The sequence below is a fragment of the Corylus avellana genome, chromosome ca9, assembly GCF_901000735.1.
Source record: "Corylus avellana chromosome ca9, CavTom2PMs-1.0".
NCBI lineage: Eukaryota > Viridiplantae > Streptophyta > Magnoliopsida > Fagales > Betulaceae > Corylus > Corylus avellana.
This window is the reverse complement of record NC_081549.1, coordinates 21,696,718-21,712,924: the sequence shown is the minus strand read 5'-3', so window position 1 is coordinate 21,712,924 and position 16,207 is coordinate 21,696,718. Positions and strand designations below refer to the sequence as shown.

Here is a 16,207-nt window from a genome sequence, read left to right as displayed (position 1 = left end):
GATAAGATTCAGTGCAATGGACCTTATGATGCTCCAGCGATATTCATGGATCGACATTTACTTCAGACTCCGATCTAGATTACAGTCTGTCCGACTGTAATTATAAGAGAAACTAACTCAACTGTTTCAACGAATCTCGTATTTTTCAAACACTAATTTTAGACAGGTAAAAGTCTAATTAAAAACAAAAAACATCTCACAACAACAGTGGTCCTATGGCTTAAAACAACATGCCAAAGGGAGCTTTTATTTGACCATCATACTCCAGATTCTTACATGAATCACCCAACCACGTTTCCGAAGGCATATGTATTTGTTGACTATATAACTGGGTGTGCTGCGATTTCTAGCCTTTTGTGAAGGTTGTTGGGGTTAGTCAAGAGCTGAAAGCTTGAAGCTTGAAACCCAACCAACAATGGCAAATGCTTCAGTTGTTCCGTCGGGATACCAGCAAGGCACTGCCGCCTCGCCGGAGTGGCTGAACAAGGGTGACAACGCATGGCAGATGATATCCGCCACGCTAGTGGGCATGCAGGGCATGCCCGGGCTGGTGATCCTTTATGCAGGCCTTGTCAAGAAGAAATGGGCACTCAACTCAGCTTTCATGGCACTATTTGCCTTTGCAGCCGTCATGCCTTGCTGGGTGCTGTGGGCTTACAAGATGTCGTTTGGCCATAAGCTTCTTCCGTTTTGGGGGAAAGCTGGCCCTGCCGTTTCCCAGGACTTCTTGATCCCACAAGCCGTCCTCCCCTCCACAAGCTACAAAAATATAACTGCCGCTAAACTTTTGTACCCCACAGCCACCATGGTCTTCTTCCAGTATGCCTTTGCAGCTGTGACTGTTATACTACTTGCTGGCTCGGTTCTTGCTCGGATGAGCATCAAAGCATGGATGGTCTTTGTACCGCTATGGATCACTTTCTCCTACAGCGTCGGAGCATTCAGCGTATGGGGCGGCGGCTTCCTCTTCCAATGGGGTGTCATGGATTATTCCGGTGGTTATGTTGTGCATTTAGCTTCCGGCGCAGCCGGATTCACAGCAGCTTATTGGGTAAGTAGTGGTTGAATTTCCCTGCATTTCCTGTATAAAATATTGATGATGATTTAAGCAATCTCCAAATATTTGACTTTCATGGTCTTCCCTGTAGGTTGGACCAAGATTGAGGGAAGACCGAGAAGAATTCCCACCTAACAATCTCTTACTAGCAATAGCTGGGGCTGGAATTCTTTGGATGGGGTGGAGTGGTTTTAATGGCGGAGATCCTTTCACCGCCAATGTGGATTCCTCCATGGCTGTTCTCAACACCCACATCTGTGCATCCACTAGTCTCCTGGTATGGACATGCTGGGATGTCATCTTCTTCAAGAAGCCCTCTGTGATTGGGGCCATCCAGGGAATGATAACAGGGTTGGTCTGTATTACTCCTGGTGCAGGTGAGAACATCTCATAACACTCTCTCTGAATATCTCATTCAGTTCCTCCTCATTCCTCAACATTTTTCCCTTATCTACAGGTCTCGTTCAGGGCTGGGCTGCACTGGTAATGGGCATAGTTTCCGGGACCATCCCCTGGTACACCATGATGGTTTTGGGGAAGAAGCTGTGGTTTCTGCAGGCGGTTGACGACACCCTTGGTGTCTTTCATACTCATGCTGTTGCCGGAACTTTGGGCGGAGCTCTAACAGGACTCTTCGCTCACCCTGACCTCTGTAGCCTGTTCCTGCCGATCCCAAATTCAAAAGGGGCTTTCTATGGCGGTCGAGGTGGAGTCCAATTTTGGAAGCAGTTGGTGGGAGCATGTTTTATAATAGGTTGGAATGTAGTCGCTACATCCATCATACTGTGTCTTATTAAACTTGTACTACCCCTTCGGATGACTGAGCCAGAGCTCAAGATTGGGGACGATGCAGCTCATGGAGAAGAAGCCTATGCACTTATTGGCCAAGGACAAAGGGAAATATATATACAAAATGGTGGAAATAATGACTTCGTCCAGCACGAAGAACGCGAAGAACACAGAGTCTGATGTTGGATGAAAGGAAATGTACAAACATCAATTGGCAATCACATAAACCACAAAAGAGATTGAAAATTGTCGGCTAAAGCACACAAAAGAATTGAATATGAAGCTTTGGTGGAGAAATTCCTATTGTTCTTTTAGAAATTTTAGTTACTTTTACACGCACGAGTTCTTAATACAATGACAAAGGTGAACTTCAATGAAGCACAAAAAAGAAAATTTATCTTCTGCATGCTTTAAATTTTATGTTCCATAACTCATTCTATGAACTATTGCAACAATGCCAACAAAGCAAATTCTATACTAATCAAACTGTTCCCAATCCTGAGTTATATTTGCCGAAGATGACGAGGGTGGGGCACTCAAGCTTCCCACTCCAGAGTCGAATGTCTCCCATTTGGTTGTTACAGAGACAGCATTGCTACTGTTGCTGTTGCTATTTGGATTAGCGTTTCTCCCCTTCAGGTTGTCCAATTTCTCCACGAAATTCTGGACACGGCGTACCTGTGCAAGGAAGTTATAAGATGATGCAGCAGCCTTCAGATAATTAAGTCCAAGTATATTAATGCAACTTCATTTTTTCATAATAACAAACAAGGGAAAAATGCTCCTTTTGATAACAGAAGGGTATATCGTGGTGAACGGAAAAATCTATTTGATAATGGTTCTAACCTTAGAGATTAAATTGATAAAATTTAAACCATAGAGAGTAATTTGACAAAAAGTGATACCACGTGGACCTCTAGAGCATTTTTCCCTAACTTGAAACCTAGCCACTACCGTTTTAGATCCCAGTCCACCAGTTGCAGGAAACAAACTTTTTAAGCACAAACTGGTAGATGTGCAGACATAGAGGAAATATACGTACTCTTTGGTTTACAGGAACAAACTCCACTCAAAGAAAGAAAATGTTTTTCCCCATTTATTCCTCCAGGACATAATTGAACCATAAGAGGCGGAGCCTCTTTCTGAAGCTAATAACGTTATCATCAACTAATCTATCAGAAAATACGTAAGTAATACAACCATGTGCACTAACCATACCAGAACTTGAAGACAGGTAGCCACAAATATAGCAGCATCTAAATCTCTTGCAGGATTGTTATGATGCAAAAGTGCAAAGAAGTACAGCATCACACATATAAATATGCACAGAATTTAGCTCAGTTTATATACAGCATACGAGGATCACATAGTGCATAGTTTTTATCTTGAGTTGCAATAAAATTGAGAAATAGTATCATCCACAATAATTTCTATATCCATGAGTAAAAGGTAACATTTCCACACCAGAGAGCAGATAAAATGACGGCATAGAACACTAACCTCAGCCTTTCTTTGCAGTTTCGCTTCTCCTTCAGCCTCAATGCTATCCAGCTTCAGTAACTGCTTCATGAGCAACTCCGTTGATACTAGAAATTCCTTCTCTGCGACCTTGGTCCCACCATCCACAGCCACTTCCAGGGCAGCCACCTACAAAAATAAAATAACCAAATTGAGTCTCCATAGGATGAAGCCTTCACTGATAAGTTGTTTCATAGTAGATATAAATTTACCCTTTCTGCGAGCTTATCAACCTCTCCTCTAACTCCTGCAACTGCTTCAAATGCTTTTGTCATCTCATTGTTTTTTCTTATCTCCTCAAGCTTTCTCTCTTTGCTCACAGGATTCTCCAAAAGCAAAATCTTCGACCTATCCTTCACACCTACCATGTGCAGATGCTCCTCATCCTCTTTTTCTTTTCCCCTGAACAAGAGTCTCTGGTCTTTAGGCTCCAAACCAGTTTTTTGCGCAAGAGCATTCTTTATATCCCCTGTCATTAATGAACCACTTAAAGCAAACATATATAATCTACAATCTATTCAACTTCAATCAGAATAGATTGTAGTTCACACCGCTGGCCTAGAAGGTTCAAGTAATGGCTGTACACAAATATACACTAGTGTAATAGCAGAAAACATCTGCACCAAGCAAACAATGACATGATATAAGAGAAAACCATAATTAAATTTAATAAAAATCCAGATTAGCAATCAAAATTTAGGACAACCAAAACGTTTTTCACGGGTCAAAAGCTCTCCCAGAAAACAATACATGGGGATGGGTCAAAGCGTACATCAAACCAATTAATTTGTGGATAATTAACAGAGACATGAATTTTTCACAGAAGTTGGATATTGCATACAATAGTTAGTACATCAACCAAAAAAACACTCATATGTTCCACCATCGAAGCGAGAAACATAAGAGAGAGTACAATAATACCATTTAAACTGACCATATGAGAGCAGAGAATTCATTATGCAAAAACGTTTTCTATAAGTAATCAAAATTGATTAAAAGGCAAGAGAGAACAATGAAGCATACAATAGAAACACTTGAACAGAAAAAGAAAAAAATCAATAAAATCAAGAAAGCTAGAAATGTGAAGACACATATGGGCAGCTGCCCAATGGTAAAGAGTTTTGAAGAAGAAGGCCTTTAGCTCTACCACTGTCCTCTCGCAATCTTCAAAACTTCGATTAATTCTTTCTCTCCATTTACACCAAATTAAGGAGGGCGGCATCATCTTCCATTCGAGAAAATTAGAATTCCCTCTGGCATCCCAAGAATCACTAACAAGAAATGCAATTTCTCGTCCTTCTTAGCTTCACAAGTTTCCACAAATTAACAATGCATGTTAATAACAGTACAAAAGCTTTCTTCTTATTTTAATCAATACACAGTCCCTAATTCTTAAACGACACAAAAATTGACCGTACATAACACTATTTTGATCAAAATACAGTTCTTCAAAAACCAGAACTACAACAATGACCAATTTCAACAGTTCCAATTCCCGTAGGATCACAGAATTTATCAAAACACAGTGGGAAGCATACGAGGAACATCAGAAACACCTAAATCTCACAACAAACCCAAACAAACCGAGTAGAAACCCATAACCAAAAGTAGTAGAAGATTTACCAAAAGTAGATTGGGCCGGGACATGGAGCTCGTGGCGGTCCGAGCCATGGGAGACGGTGATCTTGATAGTGGGCCCGCGAGACCCAGCTCCGCCTTCGTCATCGTCACGCTTCTGGACCAGCATGCCGCCTGGCCTCACCTCGCACGCGATCTCGTCGTTCATGTGGTCAGGCGACGACACCGCCGCGTGCTGATCAGAGTCGTTCTTCATCGCACTGGAAAATAGCTCGAGGCCTCTGTACCGATTGAGGACTGTGCTTGACTGGTGAAAAAACAATGGGATCGTGTATTGGCACAGGGGATAGAGCGAAACCCGTTTTATAAGGAACGGTTTGACCGCTCCGACCCGCCATGTCCCGGACCAGTGACTAACGTGGTCCGCTCTCACCCATAAATTACCATTCCCACTAGAATCTTCTAAATTTTAAAGTTAAATGATTAAAACTTTTATCACATTAATATTTATTATATTTAAAATAAAAATAAAATATCGTAAAGACTGAAGTCCCAAACAATAATCATTGCACTCAAAATCTTGCTATGGGAATTATATAAAAATAATAATAATAACAATAATAATAAAATAAAAAATTCTTGCTATGGTAAATACTGAAGTACCATTTGCTTATATGTAATTAGCGTTAAATCACTAGTTAAACTGATTAAAAAAAACTTTTTGAATATCGTTGAATTTAGAACCTAAAGACTCGACACATACTTAATTTAGATATTCATTAATTAAAATGAAAGCATAATCAGGAAAACAAAATTCAAATTATAATTTTTTATTTAACATTATACATGTTAAATTACGTTTATTTTAAAATTTGAAGTTAATAAAAACTAAATTTCATTCTTCAATTAATGATTATTTAAAACATTTTTTTAATAGATAATTACACCAATGAATCAAATCCGTGATTAAAGTCCAGTCACTTGCAACGGGCCTACCATCCTCTCTATTTAGTTTAAAATGAAAGATGAAAGATAATATTGTCTTGATCAATGAATCACAAACTCGATCGGAAACGGATTCTCGAGTATATATATCCATTTACAAGCTAATTAATCAACATTTTCAGGGTGTCAAAATCCCATTAATTAATTTAAACATGCATATTGAAATAAATTAACATAAAACAACAGTAGTATCTATATGTTTAATCATCAATTTTGTTTTTCTAAGCAATACGGGACATTAATTACAAGGGTGGGTGGGTCATTTCCATTTCTGGAAATTAATTGGAAAAACTTCCAAAAATGCTATGAGAAGCTATGGAGTTCTTCAAAACAGTCCCAACTTTTAAACAATTGAAGCTGTTAAATTTCTCCAACAATGGACACAAAGTTCTAATCCCCGAAATAATAATCCTAACTTTATTAATGACCAAAATTTTGACGAGAGATTTTTTTTTTTTTTTTTTTTCTAAGCAAGCAAGGGAAAGGGGTTACTTAAAACAAATACAAAAGGAGACGGCATGCCAACAACAGAGCTCAAATGGTAAATAATCACGACTGCAAATGAAACTAGAAGACTGTGAATGAAATCAGAAGAACCATAAGCAAGTCAAGCCTACTGCAGGGCCACTCGGAGCAGTACAGAAAATCTGCTCATAAACAAAGAAAAATACAGCAAAACTAGTCGCCCGCCTCGTTGCCGACAGGATTGCACGTTAAATCATCATTTTATTTCAACATTTATATGCATTTGCACTCGTTTTTGATTTATGTCTAATAATGTTTAATTTGCTCAGAACACATCAAATATTTAAATTATATTGAGGGATACATTACAAAACTAAGGTTAAAACACTCTGCTATAATATTTATGTTAAATAAGCTATAAATCAACACTTAAATTCAAGAAATTAACACTGAAAACGGAATTAACAATAAAGACGTGAAGAGTAAATAAGTCAAAAGATACTGCATCCAAGTGATATATATTAGAAAATGGCCATCAAGACCGCTTCTCCCAGCACATGCCCTTCAATTGCCTCCAACAGCTTCTCCTTGGTTACCTACAACGTTACTTACCCAAACATTAAATCAACAAAAAATCACAACATTTTGAATATGAATTAATATTTGAGGTTTACTCAAATTAATATATATGGATTAATGTCGACGTACCTTGTTACCAAGGTGCATCTCATCGTCCAATGCATAGAGTTTGAACTCGAAGCGATGGCCATGGGAGGGCAACTTGGGCCCACGCCACCCTGGGACTTTCCAGTCAGTGTGCCCTTCTTTAATCCCAGCATATTCACCACCCAATTCCTCTTCCTTCCCGGAGAACCCCTCAGGCAGCCTCTTCAACGTCGGAGGAATGTTCACGACCACCCAGATGGTCCACGGCACGATTGGGCCACTAGGGTCCGGTGCATCGATATCCTGAACCACAAGGGCCAAGGTCTTCGTCCCGTCGGGCACGTTGTACCATTCCAGCGGCGGTGACAGGTTCTTCAGTGCACCCTGGCCTTCCCACGTGTACTTCCTAGGCAACCTTCCTTCGTGGTTTATTGCAGGTGATACCAGCCTGAACTCATCGCTTGCCATCTTCTTCCGATCGATCGATCGATCTTGCTGCAATTCGCTGACCGGTTTTTTAAGGTCTAAAACGGGCGTTTTTGGGTGACACTTGGCGCGACAAGTTTCGTGTTGGCGAGAGAAGGAGCAAGGAGCATGGGATGGCGACACGTAGTGTGCAACGTGGAGGTACCAGGCAGCATAGGGTAGTTGATGGTGATAATAGTAATTCTAAATGGGACAGAAATTTCCTCCTCCGTACAAAATATCATCAAACTCATTTAAAATAATAACAAATATTTATAAACATTTAAAATATTAATTTAAGTTAGTAAACTATTATTAATGAGCTTAAGAATTTAATGTGTATTTTAAATGAGTTGGAAGATATTTATAAAAAAGTTGAACAAAAGATTAGCAAAAGATAAAGAAAAATGCTAGGCTTATAAATAAATTTTACAAAAAAAAAAAAAAAAAAATTACAACATGATGTGGCACAATACGATTGAGTTTCTCAAAAGTTGAATTTATCTCATTTCCAATCATGTTGTGCCATATCATATTATAAAAATTTGTTTGTAAAATCTTGTTTATAAATTTAGCATTCCTCAATTTTCTTAGAGTCTGCATCTTGCTCTTATTGGTTTTATTATTGTTTACAATAAAAACAGTGGAATATTGTGAGAAAATAGAAATATTGTTTATTACAATCAAACAAGAAGCATAGCCGACCTAATATGGAAAACATATATTCTAACGTGTACCAAACAGGCTAACATTTTTAATAAGATGGACAAGATTTGGGCGAGAATAATTAATTAAGTCTTAACACAGAATCAAGCATTTGTAAATCTTGCATGTCCATTTGTACTTAGGTTAGGTTTAGGTTTGCAATTTTTATGTGATTTTTAAAAACGTAACTAAGCGTTTGACAAAATTCCAGTTTTAACCTTTAAAATCACACTTTATAGTCTTTAAAATTCCAAAAAATCCACCTAATTAATTACTATTTGAAAATGCAAAAAAAAAATTGTATTTTTAAAACGCAATATTTTTAAAACACAAACTCAAACAATTTATTTTATGTAATTTAGTTTAAAATTGCATTTTTTGCTATGAAATCACAATACCAAACACATCTACAACACTAATTTCTTATCGAACTTGATAAAGAATTGAGCTTTTACGTTGAATTTATTTATTTATAAATTGTATTCATCTAACTCAGGGGTTGCATCGTTATTTTATGTGAACATATATATATAGTAAGCCCAACTTGTACTTGTAAACACAGAAGTTAAGAAAAACAATGTCATCCTCACAAAAGCTTTAACATATCAAAAAAAAAAAGGTGATTGTAGAGATTCCAGAGACGACGTGACATTTTGGAATCGTCAAGAGGCTACACATAGTCGATAATTACCCACGAATTCAAAGTTACTTACCGGTAATTTTCACATTAAGCTGGTTTAAGGAGTTTCTGTTTGTAACTATATTGTATAGGGTGTTTTTTTTTTTGGAAAAAAATGTTTTGATGCGATATAAAGATGAAGTTATATTTGTGTTCTAATTATTTGTTAATATTTTTGTTTAAAAAAAACAAAATAAAATAAAAATTTAACAAAGGAGAATTTAATTTGTAACCAAAATGACATGATCCCATTGGTAATGAAGTTTAATACATAGTAAATGATCTCATTAATCATACAACCTTAACGTGCATTCCTATCTGATGGGATTGCTTGATTGGTCACAGTGATTTTCACAGCAATTTGATTTAACACAAGTACAAGCAACTTCGTTATCTACAAACCAATTTCAGCTACCACCATTCACGTGTGTACTCTGAAGTCTGAAATACTTTCTATTTCATTTTTCATTTATTTATTATTATTTTATATTGAGCAAGTAAATTTATAATTAAATTTGTGTGAAATTTATATGAGCCTACCGATTCAACGAAAAAATGATTAAAATAATGATGTATAACATACTTCTAATTAAAATACAGTTTAACGTCTCTCTTATGTTTCTTAATTTGTACAGTATGACCTAATCGGCGCAAGTCAAACTAAATATTAAATATTTAAATGGTTAAGTTTGATTTGTTTAATTTTTTAAATAGTAGTCAACTTCTTAGCGAACTAAATTCAAATTATGTTTAATTTTTTGGATAATTCAAATTATATTTATTAATTTTTTGAACTAATTCGAATTTGTTTAAGAATTATTTAATTAACTTATTTATTACATAGGTATACAATAAATATCTGTTTCTTTTTTCTTTTCTTTTTTAAAAGAAGAAAAGTGCTAATTATAAATTAATTGTTGTTGAGATTAAATTAATTAAATATAATTTTAAACGGTCAAAATTTTTTTCTAAACTAATTTGAATGAAATATCCTCAAATCCATTTAAAATAGTGGTAAGTATCTATAAACATTTAAAACATACATTAAATTTAGTCTAAGTTAATAAACTGTTATTAATGATGTTAATAATTTAATGTGAGTTTTAAATATTTATAGACACTTGATACTATTTTAAATGAGTTTGAGAATATTTCCTTAAAACTGGTTTAAATGAAATTTATGTCCATTTTAAACAATATAACTAGAGAATGTTCAACAAGTTTATTATTATTATTTGTTTATTAAAGAACATCCATTCAATAAAAAAGATTACAATGAAAACTAAAAACAGAAGACAAATATAAGTTAATCCTGAAAAATTCAATCCAAAAAGATTACGAGCACCTCAATAAACTAGAAGGAGATTAAAAAAGTGGAAGGCACTAGTAAATGCAGGCGGGCTGCAGCCGTTATGCTTTATGATGAATAAAATCATATAGAGTAAAAAACTCCCTAAAAACTTAAATCTTGACAATTTTTAAAAAAAACCAAAGCAACCGTGAAGATTAATTAAGCAGAAAAAAAAACAATGAAAAAAAAGTTTTCTTTGCAAACACAAAAGTTCGAATTATTTTTAAAAATTCAATCCAAACATACCACTAACCAGTAACAACTCAATGAATCGCAAAGAAACCAAACATGTGGCAGTTGTCGAAGTTGGATTTATACAAATTCGATCATTCAATAAACTACCCTAAAAATTTGTTCAATCTCTATCAGTTGAGTAAATGGATCAATCCCAATCCACCTAATTCGAACTAAAGTCCACGTCTACTAAATGAGGAGAGAGAGAGAGAGAGGGATTCTGGGTGGAGAAAGTTTGGGAAGAGCTGGGGCGCTACACTGATGTTTCGTTAACGTTTCTGTTACTCAAAGAGAAGCCTGCAAAAACAGTCACCCCTGTGTTCACTAGGAAAAAAGAGTCGAAGATATCACTCGAAGTTGTCTTGTGTCTCCTGGAAAACTAATGATCATACCTTGTTATAGCCATGTTTGATGTTTCCAAAACACCACACCACACCACACCGGGCCCCTCCTGAATTCTTCAATGAAATGGCTAATCCAAAAGGATTACCTACTCCTGTCCCCGCCCCATAGACCTGTCGCGGTTTTTATCTTCTTTTGATATTGTTTTGTTTACTGGTCTTGTCAAAAACCCTAATAAAAACTCTGCAATTTATATGTTTAATAAAATATTCCGTCATTTCCATTATCAAAGCTACCTGTGACTGATGTACATGTGTACATGTGTGGGTGTTTGTGATTTTTTTTTTTTAAATATATATAATTTTTTTTTTTTTTGGGACAGAGACTGATGTGGGTTGATGAAACTAGATTTGAGAAGACAGGTAAAAAGCAGGCAATTTTGATGAGGTGAACAAGTAAAAATAATTAGGGTTCTACCCACCCCCAACGTGAAAACCGGAGACACATGTGCTCTTGCTCTTGCTTGTCTCTGTGTCTTTTCTCTCTCTCTCTCTCACTGTCTCATTTACTACTGTTTCCAGCTTTACTCTTTCTTCCCAGGAAATTTCTATTTCATCGTAATGTTGCTGAATAAAGAATAAAATCTGCTCAGTATGACAAAATCTCTTCTGGAAATAGAGAAGTTTGCATCAGAATGAACTATTTACATCTTCGTGCTGTCCTTGTTTGCCCCAATCAAGTAGCTAGGCCTAGGAGAAAGGACTTCCATTTGCCAAACAAGTATTTAGCCTTTAGGTATATTCTGTCATTGCTAAAACTGTTCAAACGGTAATTAATTAATCTTTTTTCATCACCTTAAACTTTCTGAATAACTTATAGTATAATATGGCATGAGAGACTTTAAAACGATTAAATATTTGAAGTGTTTGTCAAGCTTTCTATCTACTTGAAGAGTATTTGTGTTTTGATTTACTCTTCGTTGTAAATTAATTAAGTGATCGTAGAAACCTAAAGCAACAATCTATGATAACAAAAAAAAATATTTTTCCATTGATTCGTAATGCACTTTGACTTCATAATTAAATTTGATCATTCATAAATACAGGAAGGAAAATATAAATAATTTGAACATTGCAAGTACTAAATCTAAAACTAAAACTAAAACTAAAGACTAAAATAACAAATTTGAATTTATTGACGTACAGATTCCTTTCATGTAAATAAATTCTCCTTTTAAAAAATAATTATATATAATACCATGTATCGTACAACTCTATACTTACTGAATAACAACGTTGGAAACCGTTTTCTTAATCTGATGGCCGTCCGTGTGAGCCAAGTACGATCGATATCCTACCATTCATCTTGATGCTATATCGTAATCTCAAGTTTGAATCACAACGTATCAACGCTTATTTAAGCATGTAATGAACTTTACCTAAAGGCTAAAGCGTCTCTTGCGTGCATTAATATGCTAAAAAGCCATCTCTTTAATATATATCCTTGACCACATTAGCATTTGTGATACCCTTTTAGGATTGGAAATGGCTTTTAATTAACTGTATATATCTAAATCACCAATTACGTAAAAGTTTGAGCTAATAGAAAAGAAAGAAAGTTTGTGATATATATCCTTGACCACATGATCAGAACCGTCCGTACGGTGTTAAATATTTTAAGAAAGAGTTCGTATAATGAGTAATCCTTAGAGTTATGAAGAACACTTTATACTATTGAGCTTGGTGAATTTGTCCGAGTTGGTACTGAAGCTCAAGGCTTCTTTAAAGAGTAGTGGGGTTTTTCAGCGATACTTTGTAGTGGATCTAGCTTGAATCTAGCGATGGTGGAAGCAACTTTGCTCCCAAATTCCCCTTGAAAAGAAGAGCTGACGAGACACTAAGCTCTTTTCTTTTCCTCTTAAAGAGAGGTAACGAGATGAAACATCAACAGTGTTTCTCTTTCACCAAACAGTGCGTAACCTTAGGTTAAAAAGCTTGATATCGTACAACTTCAAAAGCCCCGCAACGACTTACTTGGTCCTTGGATTTAGGCACACACCTGCGACAATGACACATCCACTTCGATTTCAGAGGTAGAAGGACCCCCCCCCCCTCCCTCCCTTCTCCCTTCTCCTCTCTTCTTTCACTTCATGCCCCACCTCAATTACAAAAATCTCTCCCCCTCTCTCCCCCTCTCTCTCTCTCTCTCCCTTTTGCCGACTAGTCAGACCATTCACATTCATCTAGTTTGTAGTAAATTCTTAATTTATATTAATAAAAAATAATCTTCATAAAAATAATAAAAATAAATGGGATGTGAATGTTGTATCAATGTGGGGTCCTGGCTAGCTAGATTGATAAGGAATTAATTATGTAGAAGAATATCCAGGCTAAAGTTAAGCAAACAAGGCAAAGCGAAAACCTTTGCGTATGCTAAAGAGACCTGCCGGGGGGTAGGGCCCCTACGGTAGACACCCGTATCCTGCGCCAAAGATTGGCTGACTCACATGACGACATCTTATCAATTCATTCAAAAATTATAATTTTCGTATCAACAACGTTCGTTCCACATTGCCTTCCCTATAAATATGTTCCCATAAAACCACCGCCCATAGTAGTAACTTGAAAGGTTTTGCTAATGGACTACTTTTCCACTACCACAACTAACAACCCTAGCGCTAGCTCATCAGCTGGGTTTTCTTCGGCGCCAAACGGCAGCAAAGAGAAGAAGAAGAGTGGGAAGAGAAGCAAAGGAGTGAAGCTTTCGACCGACCCACAAAGCGTGGCGGCGAGGGAAAGGCGACACCGGATCAGTGACCGGTTCAAGATCTTGCAGAGCTTGGTTCCCGGCGGGAGTAAGATGGACACGGTGTCCATGTTGGAAGAGGCCATCCACTACGTTAAGTTTCTCAAGACTCAGATTTGGCTTCATCAAACCATGATCAACGTTGTGGATGATCAGGACCCTTCATCTTCCTTCCTTGCTGCTGCTGCTGCTGATCCTGCTAATTCTTTTCCTCTTCCTCCCCAACAGCCCTTTTATGCTGATAACTGTTTAGTGGACACGTCACCGCCGGTTCCATTGCCGAATTCTTGCTTCCAATCTGAAGAAACCGTGTCTTTTGACCCTTTTGTCAAATACTAGCTTTCTGTAACTGTGTTTGATTGTGTCGGTGTCTTGTGTTCTCTCTCTCTCTCTCTCCCTCTCTCTCTCTCTCTCTCTCTCTCTATATATATATATATAAATATATGCTGTTGCAGAAAAATGATAGTGTTCGATCTTAAGAGTATGTGTGATAATGGAATATCGTGATGGCTAATTTCGGTGTACGTAGCTAGCTCCTAATTTATGCATGGAAGATTGAAGATATTTGAGGTTTCAAATATAAGAGCAAGCTAGGTTGACAACTATCTCCCTTTTCCTGCAATATTTAAAACTCTTCTTCCCCCTCGCATGAACAAAACCCTGCGAACATTTATAGTCAGTCGGTATACAAGTACTGCTCCAGCCAAGACATCGTTTTGGTGGGCGAGATGGCCTGAAGACATTTTAGTTTGTTGTGCTTGATTGACTAAGATGTCGTTGGACGACACCGTTCTGGTCCCGTAGCTCAGTTGGTTCTAGCGTTGGTCTTATGAGCCGAATTAAGGTCGCGAGTTCCGGGACCAGTTTCTATAAATTTTCATCTCTTTTCTGTATCATAAAGCAATTGTTTTATTATTCACCTAGAAAAGCTTAATTTTAATGCCACTATTTACGCATATTTATCATAGAGATATGCTCCTTTGCATTCTCTGCACCATCTACTCACCATCTATGCGTCTTAAATTTTTTTTTTTTTTTGAAAAGTCAAGGATGCACTCACATGAGATGTTGAGTAGATGGTCTTGGGAATGAAGAGAAGCATTTCTGTTTGTCATATTCATGTTATATTAGTTAATATAATATATTTTAAATGGTAAGTATTATTATTTTTTAAAATAATTGGTATTTTAACTTATTTAAAAGAGAAATGTTAAGGGTCAATAGTTTCTTATATCTGGTCAATATTTTCATATAAATTTTATAAATTAATCATTAAATTTGTGAAGCTTACCATTAATTTTTATGTAAGTCTACAAATTAAATAATTAATTTGTAAGATGAGATAAGCCAAATATAAAAAAAATATTCACTCTTAAACATTTCTTTATTTAAAATGTCTCAGATTAGCTAGTATAGTAATAAATGGACTTGAAAAGTATCATAATTAAATAAATAAATAAAAAGCCCTTGCCAAGTTAATAGCCTGCAAAATTTGGTTGTGATGCTATAACTGTTATAACATTTATTAGGTCAATCACAAGATAATTAAATTCGTTAACTAATTTTTTTTACAATTAAAATACTGTAATATAGATTTGTAAAAAAATTATAATAATAATAACGTTAATAATACCTTTAGCATTGTCAGTTCAAAATTTGTGTAAAAGTCCATCGCAAGTGGCTAAGCTGTTAACTCGAGAGATTCACTATATATTTCTACCCATCTTTTCTGGTGGGGTAGTGGGTGTTGGTCATGCGAGTCTCAATGTCAGTTTTATCTTTTTGACCGTTAAAAAGAAAGTAAAAACAATCTATCACAGTGTGAATAGTTGGGCCACATGGCTTTTTTTACCACCACTTGTTGGAAGTCATCGATGTTTGTTGATGTGAAAGAATTTTACCCTTCCTATCTACTTCGCTAAAGCCCATTTCATTGCCTCCCAAAAGCCCAATCTCGGTGTTGCTCAGTCAAATGTGGAAAATAAATTACCACGCTTTTAAATTAATATATATATTTATTTTATTGAAAATGCATGTAAAAATCACTTGTTATAAAAGATAAATGTAGGTTTAATAAATTGGATTTGAAGAATTTTTTGCAACCCAATTTGAAAAAACTTTATCCCTCTTTAATTGACACTCAAACAAAATATTTAAATTAATAAGAAACCTAATATTCTAACAAATTTAATGACTTAACCACCATTTGGATATCATCATGCTTGTGTATCCTAACTGCTAAGCCTAAGAATAAGTTGCTTGTTTCCATTGTGCTGCTTCTCATTGCCTAGTTGCTTGAAAAGCATACTTGGTGTATGATTCTTCATAAGTTTGTTTTTATTTTTTAAAAAACAAACAATGTTTTATTTGTACTTTGGTGTTCATTTTGATAGTTGCTTTTATTATTTGTGTTTAGAGTAACCCAAAAAAAGTAAAAATAAAAAATTGTTATCATCCACCATTTTGCTGGTCTAAGTGGGTATAACTATCAGCATTCAACCATTATATTTGTTCATATCATTACTATAAATGGATTGAGACCGCTACC

General features: G+C 35.9%; 5 protein-coding genes across 5 annotated transcripts in view; 2 read left to right on the top strand and 3 right to left on the bottom strand.

Annotated features, from left to right (window-relative positions):
- LOC132191468 (ammonium transporter 3 member 1-like) lies at positions 1-2,246 on the top strand. The gene is made up of 3 exons (XM_059606494.1): positions 1-1,051; positions 1,149-1,434; positions 1,515-2,246. The coding sequence occupies exons 1-3, from the start codon at positions 416-418 to the stop codon at positions 2,024-2,026; spliced, it is 1,434 nt and encodes a 477-aa protein (XP_059462477.1). The 5' UTR covers positions 1-415; the 3' UTR covers positions 2,027-2,246.
- LOC132191469 (BAG family molecular chaperone regulator 4) lies at positions 2,118-5,299 on the bottom strand. Its single transcript, XM_059606495.1, has 4 exons — positions 4,988-5,299; positions 3,577-3,833; positions 3,347-3,493; positions 2,118-2,524 (listed from the first exon to the last, which is right to left on the bottom strand). The coding sequence occupies exons 1-4, from the start codon at positions 5,196-5,198 to the stop codon at positions 2,324-2,326; spliced, it is 816 nt and encodes a 271-aa protein (XP_059462478.1). The 5' UTR covers positions 5,199-5,299; the 3' UTR covers positions 2,118-2,323.
- Positions 5,300-6,740: 1,441 nt separating this feature from the next.
- LOC132162169 (uncharacterized) lies at positions 6,741-7,551 on the bottom strand. Its single transcript, XM_059572433.1, has 2 exons — positions 7,121-7,551; positions 6,741-7,008 (listed from the first exon to the last, which is right to left on the bottom strand). The coding sequence occupies exons 1-2, from the start codon at positions 7,544-7,546 to the stop codon at positions 6,934-6,936; spliced, it is 501 nt and encodes a 166-aa protein (XP_059428416.1). The 5' UTR covers positions 7,547-7,551; the 3' UTR covers positions 6,741-6,933.
- A 5,933-nt stretch (positions 7,552-13,484) lies between these two features.
- Positions 13,485-14,063, top strand: LOC132191378 (transcription factor LAX PANICLE 1-like). The gene has a single exon (XM_059606350.1). It carries the CDS (start codon positions 13,492-13,494, stop codon positions 13,996-13,998), a length of 507 nt encoding a protein of 168 aa, XP_059462333.1. The 5' UTR covers positions 13,485-13,491; the 3' UTR covers positions 13,999-14,063.
- A 2,047-nt stretch (positions 14,064-16,110) lies between these two features.
- The window catches only part of LOC132162487 (receptor-like protein 30), a 2,213-nt gene continuing 2,116 nt past the window's right edge, over positions 16,111-16,207 (bottom strand). Inside the window, exon 3 of the mRNA XM_059572726.1 lies at positions 16,111-16,144. Within this exon, the coding sequence (XP_059428709.1) occupies positions 16,111-16,144 (34 nt within the window). The remainder of the gene's footprint in view (positions 16,145-16,207) is intronic.